Here is a 25,380-nt window from a genome sequence, read left to right on the forward strand (position 1 = left end):
TCCCTGGCGCCTAGCCAGGAGACGCTCCAAGTTGTTTACAGGTCAACTTCTCAGCTGTTGTCGAGCCTTTGAAGTTTTGCTATACTATTATGTCACGCATAACAAGGCTTTCAGGGATGGTAAACGGTTCCGCCTCAGTCGCTAACCCCGTCTGTTGCCACACCTGCTCCCGTAGACCCTAAATGGGCTTTGCTGCAAGACATGCAGTCCAAGCTTGCGTCCTTGATAGAGGACTTAAATGCGGAGAAGAACCTTCTGGCCAACAACCTTCCAACCGGTCGGTTGTGCGCCCTGTTGACGCTGAGGTAACCTACTCACGTCTGCCAGTTGAGGTGGTTCCTCCACCGATGCGACCCAGTGTGGGTTGCCAGCCGCACGTTGACGTTAAGCGACGCTCGGAAGTGGTTGTTGACGTTCAGGACGTTCAACAAGCAGCAGAGGTGACTTGTTGTGACGCAGTGCGTCAACCTCAGCAACCCGGTAGGGTGTTGACTGCACAACCCAGACGGTCTAGACAGTTTCGGGTTGACGCTGTGCTTCCTCGCGCACCCATGGTTGTTGACAGTTCACAGACTGTGCAGCAGTTCCATGATATTGCGTCCGGCTCCGTCACGCATCCACCAGTGCGACCGGATTCAGCGAGCCAGACGTTGCCCACTCCGTTGCCATTTCCTCATCAGTTTCGGATGAGGAACCCTCTGATGAGGACGTTGCTGAACAACAAGACGATCGGCCCCCAGCCCTGCTATCCATCCAGAAGATGCTGAAGAAGGAACGCTGCTCAGTCAGGCTGTGGATGAGTCTGGTAGGGACGCTGTCATCCGTGGATCAATTTGTGTCACTAGGAAGACTACACCTCCGTCCTCTTCTATACCATCTAGCTTTTCACTGGAAAAAGGACAAGACACTAGAAGCGGTCTCGATCCCGGTTTCCGAAAAGATAAAGTCTTGTCTGACTTGGTGAAAGGATAATATCAACCTAAGAGAGGGTCTTCCCCTGGCTGTTCAGACTCCCAACCACGTTCTCTTCTCGGACGCATCGGACGTAGGCTGGGGTGCGACATTAGATGGTCGGGAATGCTCGGGAATATGGAACTCGAGTCAAAGGACAATGCATTTCAACTGCAAGGAGCTACTGGCAGTACGTCTGGCCTGGAAAAGCTTCAGGTCTCTCCTTCAAGGCAAAGTGGTGGAGGTGAACTCGGACAACACCACGGCTTTGGCGTACATCTCCAAGCAAGGAGGGACCTACTCTCTGACGTTGTACGAGATCGCAAGGGACCTCCTCACCTGGTCAAAAGGTCTAAACATATCACTAGTAACGAGGTTCATCCAAGGCAACTTGAATGTCATGGCAGATTGTCTCAGTCGGAAGGGACAAATAATTCCAACAGAATGGACCCTCCACAAGGATGTATGCAAGAGACTTTGGGCCACCTGGGACCAGCCAACCATAGATCTCTTCGCAACCTCGATGACCAAGAGGCTCCCAATATTTTGCTCACCAATCCCGGACCCAGCAGCAGTTCATATAGATGCCTTTCTCCTAGATTGGTCACATCTAGATCTATATGCATTCCCTCCGTTCAAGATTGTCAACAAGGTACTGCAGAAGTTCGCCTCTCACGAAGGGACAAGGTTGACGCTAGTTGCTTCCCTCTGGCCCGCGAGAGAATGGTTCACCGAGGTACTTCGATGGCTAGTAGACGTTCCCAGAACACTTCCCCTAAGGGTGGACCTTCTACGTCAGCCACACGTAAAGAAGGTACACCAAGGCCTCCACGCTCTTCGTCTGACTGCCTTCAGACTATCGAAAGACTCTCGAGAGCTAGAGGCTTTTCGAAGGAGGCAGCCAGAGCGATTGCTAGAGCAAGGAGAACATCCACCCTTAGAGTCTACCAATCGAAGTGGGAAATCTTCCGAAACTGGTGCAAGTCAGTATCCGTATCCTCGACCAGTACCTCTGTAACTCAAATAGCTGACTTCCTCTTATATCTGAGGAAAGAACGATCTCTTTCAGCTCCCACTATCAAGGGTTACAGAAGCATGTTGGCATCAGTCTTCCGTCACAGAGGCTTAGATCTTTCCAACAATAAAGATCTACAGGACCTCCTTAAGTCTTTTGAGACCACGAAGGAGCGTCGTTTGGTTACACCTGGTTGGAATTTAGACGTGGTACTAAGATTCCTTATGTCAGACAGGTTCGAGCCGCTACAATCAGCCTCCCTGAAAGATCTCACCTTAAAGACTCTTTTCCTGGTATGCTTAGCCACAGCTAAAAAAGTCAGTGAGATTCATGCCTTCAGCAAGAACATCGGATTCTCATCTGAAACGGCTACATGTTCTCTACAACTTGGTTTTCTAGCCAAAAACGAGCTGCCTTCTCGACCTTGGCCAAAATCGTTCGATATTCCAAGCTTATCGTATGGTTGGAAATGAACTAGAAAGAGTCTTATGCCCTGTAAGAGCTCTTAAGTTCTATTTAAAACGAACTAAACCTTTACGAGGCCCGTCTGAAGCTTTATGGTGTTCAGTTAAGAAACCATCTTTGCCTATATCAAAGAATGCTTTATCCTATTTTATCAGACTGTTAATACGAGAAGCTCATTCCCATCTGAATGAGGAAGACCAAGCTTTGCTGAAGGTAAGGACACACGAAGTTAGAGCTGTCGCAACTTCCGTGGCCTTTAAACAAAATAGATCTCTGCGAAGTATAATCGACGCAACCTATTGGAAAAGCAAGTCAGTGTTCGCGTCTTTTTATCTTAAGAATGTCCAGTCTCTTCACGAGAACTGCTACACTCTGGGACCATTCGTAGCAACGAGTGCAGTAGTGGGTGAGGGCTCAACCACTACAATTCCCTAATTCCATAACCTTTTTAATCTTTCTCTTGAAATGTTTTATTGTTGTTTTTGGGTTGTCCGGAAGGCTAAGAAGCCTTTCGCATCCTACTTGATTTGGCGGGTGGTCAAAGTCATTTCTTGAGAAGCGCCTAGATTAGAGGTTTTGATGAGGTCCTGTTGTATGGGTTGCAACCCTTGATACTTCAGCTCCTAGGGGTCGCTCAGCATCCTAAGAGGATCGCGAGGCTCCGTAAGGAAGACGTACTTAAAAAGGCAGAGTAATTGTTCAAGTCGACTTCCTTACCAGGTACCTATTTATTTTGTTTAGTTATTTTGATAACTTCTAAAATTAAATAAAAATTCTTAGCTCATATGATGTAAACATATTTTGCTGGTCTCTACCCACCCCCCTGGGTGTGAATCAGCTATTATAATCACCGGCTAAGTTAAATATTGAAAAATGTTATTTTGATAATAAAATAAATTTTTGAATATACTTACCCGGTGATTATAAATTAAATGACCCTCCCTTCCGCCCCAATAGAGACACAGTGGACCGAGGAGAAAATTGAGTTCTTTGTTTACAATGAGTACTGGGTATCTGAACGACAGATGGCGCTGTTGAGTACACCCCCTACCTGTGTAGCGATCGCTGGCGAATTTTTCCGTAGAGTTTTTCTGTCGAGCAACAGAGTTGCAGCTATTATAATCACCGGGTAAGTATATTCAAAAATTTATTTTATTATCAAAATAACATATTTACACATATTTGCCCGCCATCCCTGACCCCCAAGTCAACTCCTACCTCTAAGTGAAGTGAAGTGAAGCAAATCACCGGTGTGTGTGTGTGTTGGGGGGGGGGTGTTTATCCCCCCCCCCTTTAACTAGCATGGGGGTAATTAACCCTCATTAAACCTATTGGCTGGTCATTTCAGCTGTGCTAAAAGGTAAACCCAATGTAAATAGCTAAGGTTTGCATGGTTAGGAAAAATACAAATTATCTTCGAATTTGTCATATTCATATTGTAAAGCCTTGCAATGACATCCCTGAAAATGTTGTTAGTGCTCATTTAATAAGTGCCTTCTAGAGTAGATTAAATCATCACTGGAATCCAAGCAACCAAGCTGATCATCAGTATTAGTAAAATTGTGTGATTTTATAATTAAGGCAAGATTTATTTTTTTTGATAAAGTTATTCACAATTGAATTATTAGCCACAATTGAATTATTCAGAGTATCTCTTTATCCTCCGGCGTCACCGGAGGTCGCCCATACTCTTCACACTTATATTTGCCTTGCCTTTGGCTAAGACGGCATTATTCAGGACATCTCATTACGCTCCGGCTTCACCGGAGGTCGCCCATACACTTAACACTTATATTTGCCTTGCCTTTAGCTAAGGCTGGTGTTTATATTTATTTTAAGGGCATGTCACTGCTTCCCCGACCCTCGCAGGTCGGCAGATTGCTTTAAGTTATTTACCCTTATGTCATTATCAGACATTAGGTAAATTACAAATATACAAACATTTGGATATTATAGTGCCAACAATGGTTTTGGCCGAATAGCGATTTAAACGTTTGCGATTTAGTCTGTTAGTTTGTACTCGCCCCAGGAAGGCTCGATTTAGACTATATCCTTATTTATTGGTTAAGTTGTTGTTATTCTTCGTTTTTGGTTATTACAATGACTAAAAATTAAAAAGAAAAAGGAAAAATAAAAATAAAATAAAAACAATCAGTTTTATTTTACTTTCCTTATATTATTGTGTGATGTTAGCTTTTATTATGTAACCTTGAGTGAGAACATAAGGTGCTCGTTTATTAGCTCGAGTAAGGGAGGTGATTTTCCCGTTCTCCGTTTTTATACGTTCACGAGTTATTCAGGCCTCCTCTTATTATCAGAGTTGATGATAGTACGTTTAATGTTATACACGTTTTATTGATGTGGTTACTGTTAATATAGCTAACACTATTAGTAGGAACGTTGGTGTATGAGTCATTAATTGGGTTCGATTTATACCGACACCCTTAGCTCCGCCTTGAGTTATGTTTAGCTCCGCCTTGAGTTATACGCCGCTATAATGGATACTCATTGGGTGAGAACTAGTCAGATATTTGGAGTGCAACGGTGAAATCCGGCACTCAGACTCCGGCTGAGACCTTTTTGCACACGAACCTTTGTCATGTTTGATCTCAATTACACCTTTCCGGCCCCTTTTTTCATCGAATCTCCGGCTACGCTGGAGATAACTCAAACATTCATTGAGGTCACGATCACGATCTCACGGGGACTAGCCTTTGCTACCGGATCTCCCATACAAACAGAGATCAAGCAGACGTCCAGAACCGGAGTTAACAATGTGATACCGATGAGGATTTCACAGTTTCATTATTACGGTTTCTTTTTCATCGAATCTCCGGCTTAACCGGATATCGTACAGGCGATCAGCATTGAGGTTAATATTAGATTTCCTCTGGTTCACGTTGTCACTATGACGGACCTTTGTTTGTACCGGGGATGGTTACCGGAGATCCGGTACAGTCGGAGATCACTCAGACCACGGGTGGCCAATCTTTTGTTTTACCTGTGTAAAAAAAAAAAAAATTTATGAACGTAACTATGCCTATATTTATGCATGTATTTAATTCTAACTATGTATAAATATGGATAAATATCCATACAACATCGTGTTCAAATAGAATTAAATTAATTATGCCTATATTTATGCATGTATTTAATTCTAACTATGTATAAATATGGATAAATATCCATACAACATCGTGTTCAAATAGAATTAAAATAATTATGCCTATATTTATGCATGTATTTAATTCTAACTATGTATAAATATGGATAAATATCCATACAACATCGTGTTCAAATAGAATTAAATTAATTATGCCTATATTTATGCATGTATTTAATTCTAACTATGTATAAATATGGATAAATATCCATACAACATCGTGTTCAAATAGAATTAAAATAATTATGCCTTTATTTATGCATGTATTTAATTCTAACTATGTATAAATATGGATAAATATCCATACAACATCTTGTTCAAATAGAATTAAATTAATTATGCCTATATTTATGCATATTCAATCCTAACTGTCTAAATATGGCTAAATATCCATACAACATAGTGTTCAAATAGAAATACATTAATTATGCCTATATTTATGCATAGTCAATTCTAACTATGTCTAGATATGGATAAATATCCATACAACATAGTGTTCATATAGAAATAAATTTCCACCCAGTGGCGAATGCGCCAACAGTGTCACATTTCATGAATGCAAGTGTCGCACTATACCCCAGAAGATAATACATTAAATAACTTGTCTTTAAAATGGCTTTTTAAGAGTATACAGCTGATCCCAGCCTGTGAATAGGATCGCTAACCAAAGTTCAAGGAACATCCAGACTTATGTCCCCTTTGTGTTACAGAAGGTTCGCCTGCATGGTTCCCATCAGGATGATGATGATTCTCTCTGGCCTGCAAAGAGAGGCTCTCCATCCTTGGGTATCGAAGTTGGGAAGGAATGCTCCATCTAGAGGTCCCTATCTCCTCGGAGTGTCCTCTCTAAGGTTGGACAACGACCCCATGGACGGGCAGGTATGTGGGGATGAGTTTTGAGCCTTCAGCTTTGCAATTACCTACGTCACCGACCTAGGACCATTAAAGGATCCTAATGTTCATGTTACCCTGCATAGACTGTGACGGCTAAAAGCAACACATTCTAAGGAAATCCAAGGGGCTATGACGAGCTCTAAGGTAGGGTGGTGAGTCAGTGCCGTTCAGGAACTCGGATATAGGTGGTACCATAAATCTGGAGGGCATAGACGTCCTCCCTCTGGGGGACCTAGATTTTACTCCCAGGTACTAGAATTCCCATTCAACGGATTCGTTCGTTTGAAAGAGATTGCCTTGGTTAGCTTAGACAAGGTACCGAAGGTAACGGTATTATTTCCTAAAGGGCAGGCCCGATCTGTCTGGACCAGGATGTTGTCAGCCTGGGGGGTACGATAATTCCAGGCTCTGCCCTTCCAGTTCGACCTACACGTTTGTTGGTCTGATCGGGTCAGTTGTGGGAAGTACGTTCTGTCTGAGACCTCTATCAGACAGGAATTGATAGTCGGTTTCCCACTCGTCATCACAGCCTTCCTCTGGTTCGACGATTTTGTATCTGACCCCCCATCATCAGGTGGTCTACCTCACAGATTCCCCAGGTACACAGTCCAACTCCGTTGGGATGTTTTGCCTGCATGCAGCCCTAGATCCGAATCCTCAGGCTCCTTTCATGGACACCAGAGAGGAAGCTACAGGAGTAGAAGACAGTCCCGACATCAAGGCGGACCTAGGAAAAAGGGGGCTCGGAGAAGGGAAGGACCTAGATTCACTCCCTCACAACGCGGTGGTCCTGGTAGGGGGAAGACTTTACCACTTTCGTGACCATTGGACTCGGTCTGTGGGATCATAGCATAGTCTCTAACGGTTTGAGATGAAAATGGCCTCAAGGTCCTCCTCCTCCACCAGTGACCTTCTCCCAGAAATACACTCCCGTCCTGAAAGAGTACACCACAGGGTTACTCAAGAAAAAGCAATCAAACGACTATCTCTTAGGTATGGACCTTACTTCCCCGTGGGACCGTCACCACCTCTGTCGATCTTACCGACCGCTATTAGCTTGCGCCTATAGCTCGAAACTTCTCTTCTTATCTGGGTTTCCACCTAAGCAGGAAAGCCTTTGTGTTCAAGACATGCCCTTCGGCCTCAACATTGATCCCAGGATATTCACGAAACTGGGAGAGGCAGTGTTAGAACAACTCAGTAACCAAGAGATACAGATCATTGCTTATCTGGCCGGTTGGCTCATTTGGGCCCGGCCGGCCATAGAAGGTAACAGAGCTACGAAGGAATTTCTTCGATCGCTCGACAACCTGTGATTTCGGGTCAATCTCCATAAGTCTCGCCTGCGACCATCAGGCCACTTAGAATGGTTAGCCATTCAGTGGGACCTTTCGAAGCACACGTTGTCTCTCCCTTCCAAAAGTAAGAGGAATAGGTTCCAAGCTCCGAACCGAAGAACCTCTCCAAAGCGGTTCCTCTACAATTCCCACCTCCACAAGTGACATTCCATTCAGCCGTGTCTCTAAGTGGATGGGGGGATTTCTCCGAACATCAGATGTTTCAGGTTCTTGGTCACTAGCCATGAAACAGTCTCATATCAATGTTCTCGAAGCCATGGCAGTGTTCTTGACCCTGAAGAGAGAGACTTCTCCGAGGTCGACCCACATCAGAGTAGTGTCAGACAGCACAGACGAGGTACACTACGGAAGCAGGGGAGGATCCAAGTCACCCAACCTGAATCAGATCCTGGTCACTTTCTTCGCCTGGGCAACAGAAAAGAACTGGTTCCTGTCAGCACCTCACCTAGCGGGAGGCCAGGATGTGAGAACGGGCTCACTATCCAGGACGAGTTCCCTGGAGTCAGAATTTCACTCCGGTGGATACTCAGGTTCGTTCCAGGCATCCAGGTAGATCTATTCACATCTCAGATCAATCACAAACTTTCTTGTTATGTGACCCCAATCCTGGCCCCTCGGGCTCATGCCATGGACGCATTACCCCGGGATTGGAATCATTAGAGGAAGATTTCCCTATCTCTCCCAGTGAATCTTCTAAAAACTTTAACACCGACTGCGCTCCTTCCGGGGCGCAGTGGTTTTAGTACCACCTCACTGCCCAAGAACAGTTGGTTTCCTCTCCTCCTCGAGTGGAAACTCCGTCCCATCCGGATTCCGTTCCTCAAACTGACCCGAGTATTCCAAACTCACTGTGTCAGATTACTCAAGGATGTCCAAAACCCTAACTTTGTGGACTACAGGAAGTTGGCAGCTCGTAGAGACTCGAACATTGAACCGGAAAACGATTTCTTACTCGAATCAGTCAAAAGGGACTCGACAATTCGCCAATATGATTCGGCCGTTAACCCCCAAAATAGGTGGTCCCCTTGGAAAGTTATTCCTCTTCTCCAAGATATTTTTCTATGTCCGGTCACCACTCTCAGGGCCCTTTTTAGCCACGACTGCTACCCGATCGTCTGGCCCCTTGTTTATCAGGGAACAAGGAGGTACCATTCCCATACGTGGTATTAGGCTATAGATCCTATACTTCGTTTGACAAGCCAATCCGGGATCATTTCCCCCAGAAGATGGACTTTGATGACCTTATAAAGTTCACGGGTTGGGAATCTCCTATGGTCTTCAAACGCCACTATCTAATGAACTTACAGGCTCTTAAATACCCAACAGTTGCAGCTGGGAGCCGTATCTCTCCCCAGTGATCTTTTGTTCTTCCTTTCATCCATCTCTTTTCTTCTCCCTCCTACCCGCCACTCGCACCACGACGCCGCTTCCTTGGTGGTTCGTTAGCCCTAAGTTTATTACATATTAGGTTATGTTTGTAACTATTATTGATTACCGTTGTTACAGGGTTGGGATATTCTTAGCCATGTCAGTTTTGTAGCATGTTTCCTCTGATACTCGGAGGCTTCCCTGTTATCATGTTTGTTTACCTTAATTATTTATGATTTTCTTTACATGGTGTTGTTTCTCTCCCCTCTTTAAATTAGTTATTGTTGGGCTTGGAAGGCATTCTCTGGTACATTTTCACCCAGCGCCACAGATCGACCCAGAAAAGGGATTTTGACGAAGGAAAAATCTATTTCTGGGGAGAGACCTGTGGCGCCCGGTGAAACCCTTCCCCTTTATTTTACACAATCCCACCCTTTCCTTTCCAAGCCATCATGGCCAATACAGAAGGATGTTGTTCAGATGGCGCTCGCGTCGTGGCGTGGGTGGTGTGGCGCTGGTGGTTGGCAAGGGCCTTTGTATCGGCCCATCCCTTTGACGAAGGAATTAACTAAATGGAAGACAACCTGTGAATAGTGGATTTCACGCGCCTTTGCTTTATACACGACACCCTAAAGGTGCTCGCGCGAGGGTTGTAACCTCAGCATTCCATGCTTTTATCTTTCTCTGGTATAATTGGAAGGTTTTATCAGAAAAGGTATATAAGAAGGACTCTTTTCACCGGGCGCCACAGGTCTCTCCCCAGAAATAGATTTTTCCTTCGTCAAAATCCCTTTAAATTGTTTGTGATATAGTTTATTATAATCCAAATGAAGTAACCACAGAGACACAAATTCTCTATTCTATTGAATATGTCATTTGATTTATAGTGTTGCATCGGTTTCAACCACAAATATAGAATAACTAAGTCCAATGCTTAGTAAGATGTGGGACCAAAACAAGACAGTCTTATTCTCACACTGATATAAAATACTGTAGGTAATTATCTTATGACCTCTTTTTCTTTTTCCTTATCAAATATGGGTCCAAAATGCTTAATTAGCCAGTGCCCTTATCTAGGCAATATTGTGATATGGTTGAAATTAGGTAAATTAGCAAGTGCACCTACTGTGATTCAAATTACTCATGCTTGTAAACATGAGTTTATGGTGAATCTTTACCTGTGTTTTGTCATTAGTATGCATCCAAAATAAAATGGAAGATACACTTGAGAGCTAGCTCTAGTAAATTCACTCCTAGCCATAATTTTTACAAATACATTGATCAATATACAGTATATGCATATATTTTTTTCAATTTTTTTGCCAACCATGGAAGAATGCTCAATTTATGGATTAGAAAGCAGTTTTCAATTATGTACATTATTCACAACAGTTACTTTTGCAGAATTTGAACAAAACAGTTGGATCTAAATGACTTTACAGTAGTTGTAAAATCTTTTACTGTTCAGTACTTACATACCCCCCAGATGCTGAAGCCTTGACGAGGATGGGGGGCTTAGGGATTAGCAGCTGGGCTCTAATGAACAGTGGGAACTATTTCCCATTGGACCTCGGTGCCCAGCTGTCGATTCAACTAAATCAGTCAGCACTTTCTCTTTTACTTTTGATTATTTCTTTTTTCTCCCATCTCTTCCTTTTGGGCTCGATATTGTTGACGACTTTGGCATGTTCGATTTTACTTTGGATGCTGCTTTGGATTTGGCACAGTGTGGGATGGACTGCATTCCATCTCAACCTGTGCCAATTTAGATGCCATCACCCTCTGGCAGACCCCATTGGGTGCAGACCAAGTCTGTTAAGAGTCGGGCTCCAGTGATCCGGTCTTAAGTCACCCATATTTGCGGGTAATGGGTGACGCCAGGCATTGGAGTCGACGGTGGGAGGGGCTAACTACCCCCACTGACCAGTGTACGCCCACCTTAAGAGAGGCAGCCCCTCTCTAATAGAGGACTGGTCCCCGCTGAAGCCTCTTCTCGTGTTGGGCCACATGGGATAGGAGGACTGACATCCTCCGATAAGAGGTGGATAACCCGGCTTGCTTTTTCAAAAAAACCCAACACCTCTGTTGACGACCTGGAAAATACAAACATGGACCTCGGTACAGACAGCTCCAACTCGGGTTCTAACATTGTAACGTTAGAACCTTATTCACGTCATGTGAATAATAAAACGCTAGAGAAGAAGAGAGAGAGAGTGAAAAATGATGACAGTACAGAAAGATATAGAAAAGTAGAAGTATTACCTGGTCACTATGAAGTAGTGAATTATGAAAAATTTTTTATCTTGGAATTTGAAAACGGAAGAAATGAGCGTATAAATGTTTTTAAAGCTAATAGAGAAATAGTTAATTTATGTGGAGGGCAGCCAAAAATTTTACCCCAGGGAAATGGAAGTCTCTTGATAGAGACACTGTCCCCATTACAAGGTGAAAGGTTAAAAACACTTACAACATTGAATGGTCATAGCGTAAAATGCGTTTCACACCCTACTTTCAACCAGAGTAGAGGTGTGATATATGCTCCAGAATTGTTGGATATAGAGGAGAAAGAAATAGAGGATGAACTGAAAAGTCAAGGAGTAGTTAAAGTAGTCAGAATGAGAAAGAGAGTTGGAGAACAACGTATCCCTCTTGCTACTCTGATTATAACATTTGATCAATGCCGATTACCAAATGTTATAAAAGCTGGATGGCTATCTTTGAAGGTAAAACCATATATCCCGTCACCATTGCGATGTTATCATTGCCAAATGTATGGCCATTTAAGCCAGAAATGTAAAGAAAAACTAAACAATAAGCCAGCTGTTTGTGCCAACTGTGGAAAAAGTAGTCATGGAGTATGCATAGAAAACCCTAATTGCATACATTGTGGGGAAGCACACCCAGCTACATCTAAAAGCTGTGTAAAGTTTATTTTTGAAAAAGAAATTCAGGCCATTAGGACCATGGAAAGGGTTACTTTTAAAGAGGCTCGTAAAAGAGCTCTTGAAAAGCAAATAAGACCAGGGCAACCTTTTTCAATGGTTCTGAAGAAAAACTTGTCAAACCACACAGACGAAAATTATATCTCTACTTCTAAGATAAAGAAACAAATGAAAGTAGTTAAAGAGGTTGAAAGTCCCATCGAAAATCTATATCCAGAAATTGTGGAAAAATCAAAACGGACACTTAAAGATCTGAAAATTATTCAAAAGCCAACTACTCCGATTTTAAACAAAAGTACAAACCTCTCACAGGCCATTTCCTTGCCTGATCTGATGGAGGTTGCACTCGAAACCAATTTACCTGGTGAACCCGTAGTGGGGAAGGTGCAAAAACCTGACAGATCACAACCTTTTAATCGAAAAAGAGAGAGACCTCCCTCCCTCTCTCCTCCTACCATAAGAAACATTAAAGTCACGACTTCCAATAAATATGATATCTTGTCTGCTGATGTTTCTGAACAACTAGAAGGTAAATTGAACCAATCAGAAATTCAAGTTGAGGTCCACCATCCTCCTCAACAATTAGATCAAAAGGACACAAAGAAAAAGAGAAACACAAAACCCACTATATCAAGATCCTCTCTAGAGTTACCTCCGGGAAACATTGTTAGATCAAATATTGCCAATGGGAAGACTTCATCTAAGGTGTCTTCCAAAAAATAAAACATAGTTTTTTCCTCCATTCTGCAATGGAATTGCCAGGGTTTAAGGGCGAAATATGAACAACTTAAGCTCCTCATACGTGAGCACTCCCCTATAACAGTATGTCTACAAGAAAGCAAGCTCGATGCTAATACTCCTTGTCCTCGAGAGTATGTTAGCTATAGGACACCATATGATCAACGAGCAGGGAGCCATGGGGGAAGTCTTATATACATTCGTCGAGATGTTCCCCAAATATCTTTGTCTATCTGTACCCCTCTGCAGGCAGTGGCTGTACAGATTGATATAGGGAGAAAATACACAATCTGTTCTCTTTACTTGCCTCCAAATGATAACATCTCATATGATAATATAGTAGAGGTGATTAAACAACTCCCACAACCCTTTCTCTTACTAGGAGACCTTAATAGTAGACATCCTTTATGGGGTGATGTTTTAGCAAATGCAAGGGGTAATATTATATCGTCAATTTTGGAGAATGAAGATGTCGGACTCCTAAATACAGGAGAGCCCACACATTTTCATGTACAGACAGGTACCTTGTCCTGCATTGACCTATCAGTTGCAAGCTCTAACTGTCTTCTCGATTTTAATTGGAGAACATTAGATGATTGGCATACTAGTGATCATGCACCAATCATTATAAACACCAACAATGGTCCACCTTTACAAAGATCACCTCGATGGAATCTTGATAAGGCGGACTGGAATAGATTTCGGGAGTTAAGTGAAATTGAAGGAAATGCAGAACAGTTTGAAAGTGTTGATGATGCCATAGACTTACTTAATGGAACTCTTCACACAGCAGGAGTGAATTCCATTCCCAAAACAACTGGGATATTCAGACGACGACCAGTCCCCTGGTGGTCGTCAGAACTAACTGCCCTGCACAGAGCCACAAGAAAGTCTTTAACTCGATTGCGCATGCACCGTAATGAGGAGAATTTAGTCATTTACAAGAAATGTAGAGCACAGTTCCGCCGTGCCATGAAAGAAGCTAGGCGCCAGTCTTGGATGTCCTTTGTTTCCTCCATTAACAGTAGAACACCAACATCATCTGTGTGGAGGAAAGTAAAAAAGATAGCAGGAAAATTCACCCCAAACCCACCACCAGTGTTAAAGATAAATGGCCAGTATATGACTGGAGCAACCGAAGTTAGCAATGCCCTGGCTGACCATTTCTCAAATGTATCGTGCAAGTGTCAAGCAGCTCCTGGTCACCAGTATAGGAGCAATGAAGAAAAGAAAGTTTTAAACTTCGCAACAAGAAAGCAAGAGTCATACAATTCTCCTTTTACTGAAAGAGAATTTGATTCTGCTCTTGCTACTTGTAACGATACAGCCCCTGGACCCGATGGAATTCCATATGCAATGATTAAACATGTACCTTATAATACAAAGTTATTTATTTTAAGCATTTTTAATAGAATATGGCATGATCATAGTTATCCAAGTGTTTGGGAACTAGCCATTATTTTAGCCTTTTTAAAACCCGGTAAGGACAAGTTTTTAGCAGCAAACTACCGACCTATTGCATTGACATCTTGTTTATGTAAAATCATGGAGAAGATGGTCAATGCAAGACTGATTTGGTACCTTGAAAAGAAGAATATTTTATCACCCATTCAATGTGGATTCAGGAAAATGCACTCAACGACTGATGTGCTGATACAACTTGAGTCCTCCATTTGTGAAGCCTTTGCTTCCAAACAGCACCATGTTACAGTTTTTTTTGATCTTGAAAAGGCATATGATACCACATGGAGATACGGTATACTTAAAAGAATCCATGAGTGCGGATTGAGAGGTGAGCTACCACTATTCATCCAGTCATTTCTTTCACATAGAGTTTTCCAAGTGAGAGTTGGGGAAGCTCTATCACAGAGTAAGTGCCAGGAAGAAGGAGTTCCTCAGGGGAGTGTGCTGAGTGTAACCCTTTTTGCACTAGCAATTAATGGGATATCCTCAGTCATTCCCCGGGATGTTCTTGCAACATTATTTGTGGATGATCTCTCCATATCATTTGCTGGAGCCAGAATGGCAATGGTTGAGAGAAAAATCCAACTCTCTATTGATAAAATTATCCATTGGGCCGATATGAATGGATTTAAGTTCTCAACAAGTAAAACTACAATTGTCCATTTCTGTCGTATACGGGGAGTACATCCAGACCCGGATATATACATCAAAAGTCAACGGATCCCATGTGCAAGTGAAGCCAAATTTTTAGGGTTGATATTTGATTGTAGGCTTACATGGGTTTCTCACTTAAAAACATTAAAAGCTAAATGTGTTGAAGCTATGAATCTTTTAAAAGTCTTGTCCCATACATCATGGGGGGCAGACCGCAATACAATTTTAAAATTATACAAGGCCTTGATATTTTCCAAAATTAGTTATGGATGCGAAATATACTCCTCAGCAACCCCAAGCCGGTTAAAAATACTAGATTCAATACATCATGCTAGCATTAGATTGTCCACAGGAGCCTTTAGAACCTCCCCTATCACAAGTCTCCTTGTTGATGCTGGGGAGTTGCCTCTGGACCTTTACCGAATGTCCTCTATTATTCGGTATTGGTTTAGATTGCAAAGACTCCCCAATTCTTCAGCCTTTCAAACTGCAAGCCTTGTAAGGCACTCAACCTACTTTGAGTTGCACCCAAAATCTCCTCAACCCTTTGGGTTTCGGGTTAACCAATTATTAAACAATCTGGATATGATTAGAAATAAGGTGCTTCCATTCAAGGTATCATCAACGCCTCCATGGAAATTACCTGACATATCTTTTTGTAGATACTTTATTGGAGTTAAGAAGAATTTGACTGACTTAGAATCCAGGTCTCTTTTTATGGAACATGTCGAAGAACATAGGGGATCGACTTTTATATATACTGATGGCTCCAAATCTGATGCTGGCGTTGGATTTGGAGTACATAGTAATGATTTTAATTGTAGAGGTGCACTTCCTCTAACAGCTTCCATATTTACTGCCGAACTGTATGGCATATTAACCGCTATTGAGAAAATAGCTTTGGAAAAGGAGGGTAATTTTACAATTTTTAGTGATGCAAGGAGTGTTCTTCAAGCTTTAGAAGTTTTTAATTCTAGTAACCCTCTAGTTTTAAAGATTTTAGAATGGCTTTTTATTATTGGACGGAAAGGTATAACTGTTCGATTTTGTTGGGTTCCAGCACATGTAGGTGTGTCTGGGAATGAGAAGGCAGATTTACTGGCGAAGAATGCGGCATCCGAGTTGCTACCAAGGAGGTATCCCATTCCATGTAACGATTTCCTACCTTACATCAAGAAATTGGTATGTGATAAATGGCAACAGCACTGGGATAGTCATGATGGCAATAAAATGAGGGAAGTAACAAATATCATATCACCTTGGAGGTATAACATGATTCCCCGAAAATGGGAGACGACTCTTTGTCGTCTCCGTATTGGTCACACACGGTTGACACACGAGTTTCTGCTGAAGGGCCAACACCAACCGTATTGCGAGGACTGCTTAGTACCTTTAACAGTGAGGCATTTGTTGACCGAATGCCCTAATTTTACTAACTTAAGAAATAGATATCTGTTTGAGGCTCGAGGTGAGGATGGCAGGTTTATCCTTGCCAAGATTCTTGGACATGATGTGTCTTACTATGCGAGCGGAATTTTTAGATTTATTTCAGAAGCAGGTCTTCTGAAAACTATTTAACTATTGTAAGGACTTCTTAATTTTTTTTTTATGGTTTTAATCGAATTTGCTTTTAATTTTCATATACAGTAAATGGTATCGGCGTCAATGACCTTAGATGTCAGGATGCCAGAAAACTTTCAATCAATCAATCAATCAGTACTTACATATTCAAGACAGCCTTTGTTTTGGATATATCAGATTTCTCCATCAATTTTTAGTGTTTCATTACTGTACATGACTCAATGAAATATGATAAATTTTCTGCATTTTATCACAATTGTCTTTTTTCAGTCGACTCCTGTTGGATGTTGGGGAACCTGGAAATAACGAGTACATATCACAGTTGGCGCAAGTATTAAAGCAAAATAATGCTTCTTTGGAGAAGATTGTCATTTCTCACTGGCACCATGATCATATTGGTGGCTTGGGAGATGTTCTAAAAGTCTCACAAGAAGGTAAGGGTGGGTCTGACCTGACTTGATTTCATGCTTTTTAATACAAGTACAGTACAGATATGATAAAGTAGACAAGAAAGACATACAGTACTAAGTCACCTTCCTAGGTTCCAATTGGACTTGCTTGAAATGTAAGTTCTTTATTGGTGAAAATTAGTAAAAGGTAGAGCTCTTGAATACATGTAGGTATGAACTAGCTTTCTTATGCAGATATAAAGAGAGTTGTCTGTAGGTGCCTGTATTTCATTCATCTACACCATGGCCACTCCTCCATCATATTCAAATTCTTAATACTGTACAATATCCTATGGTTCTTGCTGAGACGTCTTTATGCAAGATCTTCCTGTGGCTGCCTGTATGTTTGTTTTTGTAGCTTCTGCTTTTACCATGATAATTGTTAGTGGTTCATTAGCAATTCTGGTGGGATATAGATATTGGTCAGTTTTATTAAAGTATAGTAGGTTAAGTAAAATTTGGAAATCAAATTGCCTGAAATTACATTTAAAAATCAGGCTAAATATCAGTTTAGTGAGACCAGTGTTACAGTATGGACATGCATTATGGTATTAAAATGAAACAATATCCAACAGATTTTGTAGTTGTTCCGTAACTGAAATACAAACCACGCTATTTACATTGGGTTTACCTTTTAGCGCAGCTGAAATGGCGAGCCATTAGAATTTAACGAGGGTGTATTACCCCCGCGCTAGTTAGCGGGGGGGGGGGGGGGGGGGTAGGGGAGTGGTAGCTAGCTACCCCTCCCCTCCCCTCACACACAGATGAATGCTCACTTTCACTTTTGGCTCGGACTGTGACAGACGTCTCTGTCTTGGTCCTCTCTTGGCAGCCATTGTTTGTTTTGTCTTTACTTAATCGCTTACTTTTCTTTTACTCAATATATATGTAAACATGTTTTCATGTTTGTAAATATATTTGAGTATAGAAATCAGTAAGTTTCCTTTTCAGATTTGTGTGTGTAGTGTACGATATCTACGTGGTGTCCTCGGCAGTTTGGCCACCACTGCGTATTTTATGGGTGGCGATCGAGTTTGACTTCGGTCTTTCTCTCTCTCTCTCTCTTGAGGTCGTTCACCCTTTTACTACGTGTTACTACGCCCTTGTAGCTTCCTTTCCGTGTGGGGGGGTTGCTACACCGTACGTTTGTCTCAATTAATTTATGAATCTAATTGTAGTTGTTTTGTTTTTTTTCAGCTTGTAGAACGATTCCTTTCGGGGTTTTCGTTCTTTCTTTAGTGTTCATTCATTTTTAAATTACATAATTACATAGTTACATAATTATAATTGTTATAATTCTGTTTTGGTTACAGCTCTCCTTCCATGAGTGTAAGTGGTTGTGAGGGCACGTGCCTGTTGTGTAATTCTTGTTTCCTTTCCCTCGGGATTCCTCTTCGGAGCCTTCCCGGGGGAATGAATGTGTACTAATGATTTTTGTTTTATTTATTTACAGTTACCGATCTTGTTCGTTTCTGTAATATGGCAATGGTGTGAGCTGTCTTGTTGAGGCCTGGGGATTCGGCTGTTGCTGCCTCCCCACTTGTATTTTCGTCAGGGGCGTGTCTCCTTCTACTGGAAGTACTCCCGTGACGACGGACAGCTCTCCAGTTCATTTTAGAACTCTCAGGAGGCTTGCCTCCTTGGGCGGGTAACTTTCCTTCCGAGGGAAGTTTTTCCTGTCCAGGCTTGAGTTTTTCCCCTTTTGGAGGGTTCTTCTCTTGCCTTTTTTTCGTGTGACTATGCTCTTAGTGCTGAGCTGTCACACCTGCAGTTTCGCTCAAGGGGCTGGGCAACTGCAGGAGCTCCTCTTCGGAGGATTGCTCCTTTTAGGTCACTGGCTGACCAGTCTCTTCTACGAAGTGTTTCTCTTTCGTTCGCGAGAGAGTACACTCATAGAGACTCCTCTTCAGAGGATTCTTCTGCTGCTGTTGCTGTTGGCCTCCCTCGCCGTAAGGCCCACCGTCCGCCTCGTCGTAAGGGCCTCTCATCTCCCTATAAGGGTGCTAAGAGGCGCCTTTTTAAATCTCCGTTTGCAGCCTACAACTCCTTTTTCTTGATCTTCCGCCTTGGTGCAGATGGACAGCAGTCTGATCTCGTCTTCCGACAGGCAACGGTCTTCCCGACGGACAACGGTCTTCCGACGGACATCAGTCTCCCGGCGGACATCAGTCTCCCGGCGGACAGACAACGGTCTTCCGACGGACATCAGTCTCCCGACGGACAACGATCCCTTCGGGGCAAAGGGTTGCCTCCCACAGGGGTTCTTCCCTTGCGTGTCAGGGTTCCCCTGCGCGCCCTTCTGCTGTGTTCTCTCCTGCTCCTGCTCAGTGTTAGCGCACAGGCGCTCTCCTGCTCATCAGCACTCTCCTGTTCGTCAGCGATCGCCATCGCGCGACCGCCCACCTGCGCATGCTGATCACCATCGCGCGATCGCCCACCTGCGCATGCTGCTCGCCATCGCGCGATCGCTCACCTTCGCATGCTGCTCGCCATCGCGCGATCGCTCACCTGCGCATGCTGCTCGCCATCGCGCGATCGCTCACCTGCGCATGCTGCTCGCCATCGCTCGCCAACGCGTCGACATGCCACAACGCGCCATCGCCAACCTGCGCGTTAGCGCTCACCAGCTCACCACCGATCGCCTGTTGATCCATATCGCCAGCGGTCTTCCTCGCCCACACGGCAGCGCGTTTCCTCGCCATCATGCTAACGCTTGCGTTCGCCACCTCGGACTCGCGCTCATTCACCTGCCCACCCTCGCGACCGCTCGCCCGCGCGACCGCTCGCCTGCGTGCCCGCTCGCCTGCGTGCCCGCGCGACCGCTTGCCTGTGCGCCCACGCGATCATTCGCCTGCGCGCTCACACGCCCACGTGCCTGCACGTCTACGCTCATGGGCGTCCGCGCCCATGCTCTCCAATGTTCGCCCGCGCGCGAACCAACGGTATTCCATCGCGCGGACGGACGGTGTTCCGTCGCGCGAACCGACGGTGTTCCGTCGCGCGAATCGACGGTGTTCCGTCGTGCGAACCGACGGTGTTCCGTCGCGCGAACCGACGGTGTTCCGTCGCGCGAACCGACGTTGTTCCGTCGCTCGAACCGACAGTGTTTCTTCGCACAAACGTCGGCTTAATTCTTGCAGTATCCATTGCTCGTCTATGGGTTATCGCTCGCCGACCACCAGCTCTCGCCCTTCCTACCACGCTCGCTCTCCTTCTGCGCTCCTTCATTCACCTTCTTTTGCGTTCCTGCATGACCGCGCATGGGCGCTTCCACGTTCGCCCACACGCAAATCTTTGAATTACCATCGCGCGAGCTCCAGGGCGATTGCGACCACGATTCCCATTGGGGTTTTCGCAGCATGGCCAGCCTGGCGAGTTCTTCTGGAGTGTATTTCCAGAACACGGCCTCACCCCGTAAACGCAGAGCATGGCACTTGCAAGAATAGGAAGAAACTTCAGGGAGGTCTGAGCAACACTCCTCTTTCCAGAACCTGAGTTAGCCCTTCCCCGTCATTCCCTGGAAGGATTTTTGGCGGGGGGGCTTTCCGTTCGAGATTTCTCCATCGGACAAGGGGTGACTGCTTACCCCTTCCTTTGGGGGCTTACCAGGTCCTTTCCCTCCTCGGTTACTGCCCGAGGTTTGGTTCAAGGAAGCTACAGGAAGATCATGGGTACTTTCCTCCTCTCGAGCTCAGGCACCTTGGCCTTTCGTCGTTAAGTATCTAACTTGCGGACAAGCTCGATGTTGTACCATTTGGACGCGCTGACTGAGGGCTTCCTTCGGGTGTCTCATCTGTGGAGGTCGACGACCTCAGACACCCTTCCATCCTTGAGAAGAGTTTGTTTGTGCCCAAGGACAAAGACTTAGACAGCAGCTGTGCGGAGGAAATCGACTTCCGTTTTCACTCCTCCAAGGCGCTTTCTTCCAGACTCTGCAGGGCTCCAGCGCCCTTTTCTTTCAACCACGTCGGCCTAAGTTATCGGCTACGACAACTGGAACAAGGTGTCCAATTGCAGTTTCCTCCTGTCAGGAACAGATGGCACGGGAGGCTCCCCCGGGGGGGCATAGTCCTAAAAGGAGCGGCAGAGTTCACGAACTCTAGGATTGCAGGTTTCTCGCTGGGAGGATGCTTAAGGTTACTCATCCGGATGACAGCTTCCCGATGCCCATTCCCGCACAATCTCTGTGATCAGCCAAGGATATCGTGCCTGCCGTCTTTGTCAGTGAATTCAGTGTCTCTGAACCTCTATGCCATAGCGTCGGCAAGAGTTGCTCGGTTGGGCAGAATGATCCATACCTTAGGCGAAGGTCCTCCATAGGATCATCGACGGCTTCACCCCCGGCCTCTTCAGTCGATCCTTTCTTGTAGGGAAGGATCTGAGAGGGGAGTTCCGTAGTCGACCTCTCAGCCCTGATCAAGTTTGTCGAACAAACTTCGGCCAGCGTAGAACAGCAGAATCGATCATACTGGTAACGAGGCGACAGGACTCCTTAAACCCTGGTTCGGAAGGACGGGTACTTTCAGTTTCCATTCCATCCATCTTCCAGGGAGCTCATGGAATTCAGCCTAGACTGCAAGTATTCCTGCTTATGATGCAGTGTGGCTATCCCGCCGTGGCGTAGCAGGTTTTTTTCCCCAGAGAACTCTCCCTGCTTTCCTCATGGCCGCTCAGGTACAGACTTCTGCCTCCTCTGCTTTTTGGAGGGCTGGTCAACTCCGGTAGGCTCGGGTTCGACCTTCTTCAGCGCCGGGACAAGCTTCCGGATGCTTACCATGAGTGTGGGTTCATGGTACTTTGCTTGGAGCCTTCTCTTCTTCTGCCTCAACATCTGGAGTATCTGGCCATGATATCGAGTCAACAGCCTTACCACGTTGGAAACCCCGCTTCTCGTCCATCCAGTGAGGTTAAGCAACGTCGGTTCTGGTCGGTACTTGGATGGGTGACCACCTGGGGATGCCGTTGCCACATCCTCCGAGCCTTCCTTTCAGTTGACTGTGGCAAGACTGAGGAGAGTCGCAGTACCTGTTCTCAGTCAAGCAGAGCTTTCAGCCCTACCTTGGAACGTTTCCTAGTTCTCCTTTCCTCATTGACCCGTCTATAGTCCAAACGGTCGCCTCAGGATAAGTTCCATGTGGGGCGGTCCAAGTTCCGGTGGTTTCAGGCAACGTTTAACCGGACTTCCTGGCCCCTATGGGACCAGCGGAACTATTAGACCTGCAATGGGTGTTGACCTATGGAACCTCTTGATGGTAGTGGATATTCTCGTCCTTTCCCCACATTGTTGATGCTGTTCTCGGACCCGTCAAAGGAAAGGGGGGGGGCATGTTCCGGTCCAGGCCTATGGTCAAGACCTGAAGGATACCTCTCCATCATTCAAGCAGGCTTAGGGCCGTAGTCTGGCCCCTCTACAGATCCTACAGCTCCTGCCGAGTCGCCCCGTGAGCATCGACTTCATGATTCTGGCGTGTTCTAACTAGCAGCGGACGGTTTTTCACACCTTCACATCTTGCAGTAGAGATACCGGGATGATTGAGATTATCTCAATACCACCATCGGCTCTCTCATTCCAGGCAGAGGAATGTTCTCTCCGACTATCCGAGCAGAGCCTCGTAGAAAGAGTGTACCTGGGGGTCTTTGACCTTGAGTAACCAGCAAGTCCTGGTCTGGGGGACCTGATCGCGACAGCTTGGAACCTCAAGCTTCCGCTGTTCTTCCCCCCCAGTCTCAGACCCCGAGACTCTGGCAAGATGCATTCCGATGATGGTGGGACAACTTCGACGCCTGCGTCTTCCCTCCTTTTTGTCTGTGGACAATGGGTCTCAACAAGACCAGGTTGTCTGTCAACCTTTCAATGGGAGAGCTCCACTGGGACTATGCGCAGAACGGTTTCTGGACCCTCTGCTTCCCCTGACGGAACTCCCGGGAGAGCTTCTCCCACGGCGCAGACTACTCAAATAACCACACTGCGACATCTCTCCCGAACCGGGGCGTCGCTTCGGCTTCATGCCTGGAGACACTAAGCGTCCTCCTCAAGAAGAGACAACCCGCTACAGTCGCGGTACGGAGGTCGCGTCATCTGCGATAGTCATCCGCAGGGGTCTTCCAGGCAAAGTGAAGAGTCTTCGGTGGTTGGTGCCGTGGGAGATATACCTCTTCCCTTGAGGCCTCTTCTCTAGCAATAACGGTCTTATTGCCTTTCGGCGGGAGGAAACTCCTTTCCGCTCTCGGCAATGAAGCCTGTCGCTCAGCCTTTCCCTGACCTTCAGGCTTAAAGGAATAACTTTTTCCTGCCCGCTGGACCTTTTCTCGCTCATGCAAAGCTACGATCGTCCCTGCCCTAGTCGGAGGAAGACCTCCAACTTGGAGCATGGCTCGGACTTTTAGTCCGTTAAGAGATCTTCTCAAGACCCGTTACGACAGTCCTCGGATTGTATTCTGCCTTGGGTCTCCTGCTCACTCTGGCCACGGCCAGTGTGTAAGCAATCTTCTTGGTCTCGTACGACTCCGCCCTTTCTAAGGAAGAGGGGAAGGCAACATTCAGGTACGCTCCTGAGTTGTTGGCTAGACTCAGAATCTGGGGGTCCCGGCCCTTCGGTCCAATTCCTTCAAGATTTCGAGTCTCCATTCTGTATCTGATGTCCCAAGACCTTCTCTTTCTTGCCAGTAAAGGAATCGAGAGGTAAGCTTTGGGAACAGCTGCAGTTTGTCCTCAGTTGCAGCCGATTTGGGAGCACAAGGAGGACACGGGGAAGAGTCACCAGTATACCTCTTCAGCCCGGACTCAAGGACATTCATCTCGACCTGTCTCCAGACCCTCCCCCGTCACGTCGCCCTACAGCACGATGTTGGATACATCGCAATGTCCCTCGCCTTCGAGTACAGTGAACCCTCGTTTATCGCGGTAGATAGGTTCCAGACGCGGGCGCGATAGGTGAAAATCCGCGAAGTAGTGACATCATATTTACCTATTTATTTAACATGTATATTCGGACTTTTAAAACCTTCACTTGTACGTAGTACTGTTAACAAACCACCCTTTAATGTACAGAACACTTAATGCATGTACTACAGCACCCTAAACTAAAACAGGCACAAATATTAAAGGCGATTTTATATCATGCGTTTCCTAAACACCTATAAAGCACGATAAAAAATGGCAACCAATGTTTTGTTTACGTTCATCTCTGATCATAATGAAGAAACAAACTCATTTAGTGTACACATATATGTATAGGTTAGTTTTTGCATCGATTATATTGATTATACAGTACTGTATGTTGATTTTTTTATTACCAATGTTTTAGTTTACGTATTTTTCTTAGGACTTCCAAATGAAATTTTTTTCTTTATGACGCCGCCTGAAACGACGGCGTCATAAAGTACTGTACGCTCAGTAAACAACCACGCTCAGAACAAACAAGGCATTCAACGCGCATGATGATAGTGATAAATAATGATACAGTACATACAGTATTTACAGTAAAAGCATTTACAAAATATGTTACCTTACAAATATAATTTACCGTATCTATATAAAATCATACAGTACTGTACAGCACATACAGTATTGTACGTAGCAAAGCAGGAAAACAATTTACGAGAGAGAGAGAGAGAGAGAGAGAGAGAGAGAGAGAGATTGTTTTACGTACGTAAATGTAAATTTTAAACAAAAAAAATATGATAGGTTACAACATGTAGACTTTTAAAACCTTCCCTTTAACTTAATGCATACAGTACGTACAGTACTAAACTATAAAACAGGCACAAATACAGTTTTAGAATGTACAGTAAGAATATTAAAGTAAAAAATAAAGATTGTTACTGTACTCACCACGAAAGAAGTTGAAGAAAAACTTGAATGATGATGGCGATGAATTTGCTGCACAGTAGAAATGATGATGATGAAGCTGATGATGTGTTCTATTGTGCAGCCAGGTAGTATTTTACGTCTCTTCAGACGGAGGTGTCTTTTTCTGGGACACCTCTTCAACTTCTTCCTGGGAAACTTCTTCAATTTCTTCCGAAGGCGTACTAGCAGGAGGAACTGGCTCTTTTTTGCGAGGCTGGAAGAACATTGTGATCGGAAGTTGTTGCCGCTGCTTCTTTTTTCGATCCAAGAGCATTTTGTAGGGAGTCATGTCTTCATCGATCTTGTTGCAGAATTGCATGGAGCGAACCATATCCTCGTCCCACTCTTGCAACATTTCTTTCAACTCCTTCGCATGGTTGCAGGCCTTGGCAAGCCGTTCTAATGTTAAGCCCGTTTCTTCGACATTTTCTTGGGTCTCTTCCTGGGTATCACTCTCTTCTTCACTTGCCGATTTCGTCAGGTCTT

At 44.7% G+C, this 25,380-nt stretch overlaps 1 protein-coding gene across 2 annotated transcripts in view; it reads left to right on the plus strand.

The window, feature by feature from the left end:
- LOC137648598 (beta-lactamase-like protein 2 homolog) overlaps positions 1-25,380 on the plus strand; it is an 83,217-nt gene that overhangs the window by 16,579 nt on the left and 41,258 nt on the right. The window contains exon 2 of one of the 2 annotated variants that reach the window (XM_068381511.1): positions 16,864-17,027. In XM_068381511.1, the coding sequence (XP_068237612.1) occupies positions 16,864-17,027 (164 nt within the window). Of the gene's footprint in view, positions 1-16,863; positions 17,028-25,380 lie in introns of those variants that run through there. The other variant, XM_068381510.1, reaches the window with a different exon arrangement.

The sequence above is a fragment of the Palaemon carinicauda genome, chromosome 10 (assembly GCF_036898095.1).
Source record: "Palaemon carinicauda isolate YSFRI2023 chromosome 10, ASM3689809v2, whole genome shotgun sequence".
Lineage (NCBI taxonomy): Eukaryota > Metazoa > Arthropoda > Malacostraca > Decapoda > Palaemonidae > Palaemon > Palaemon carinicauda.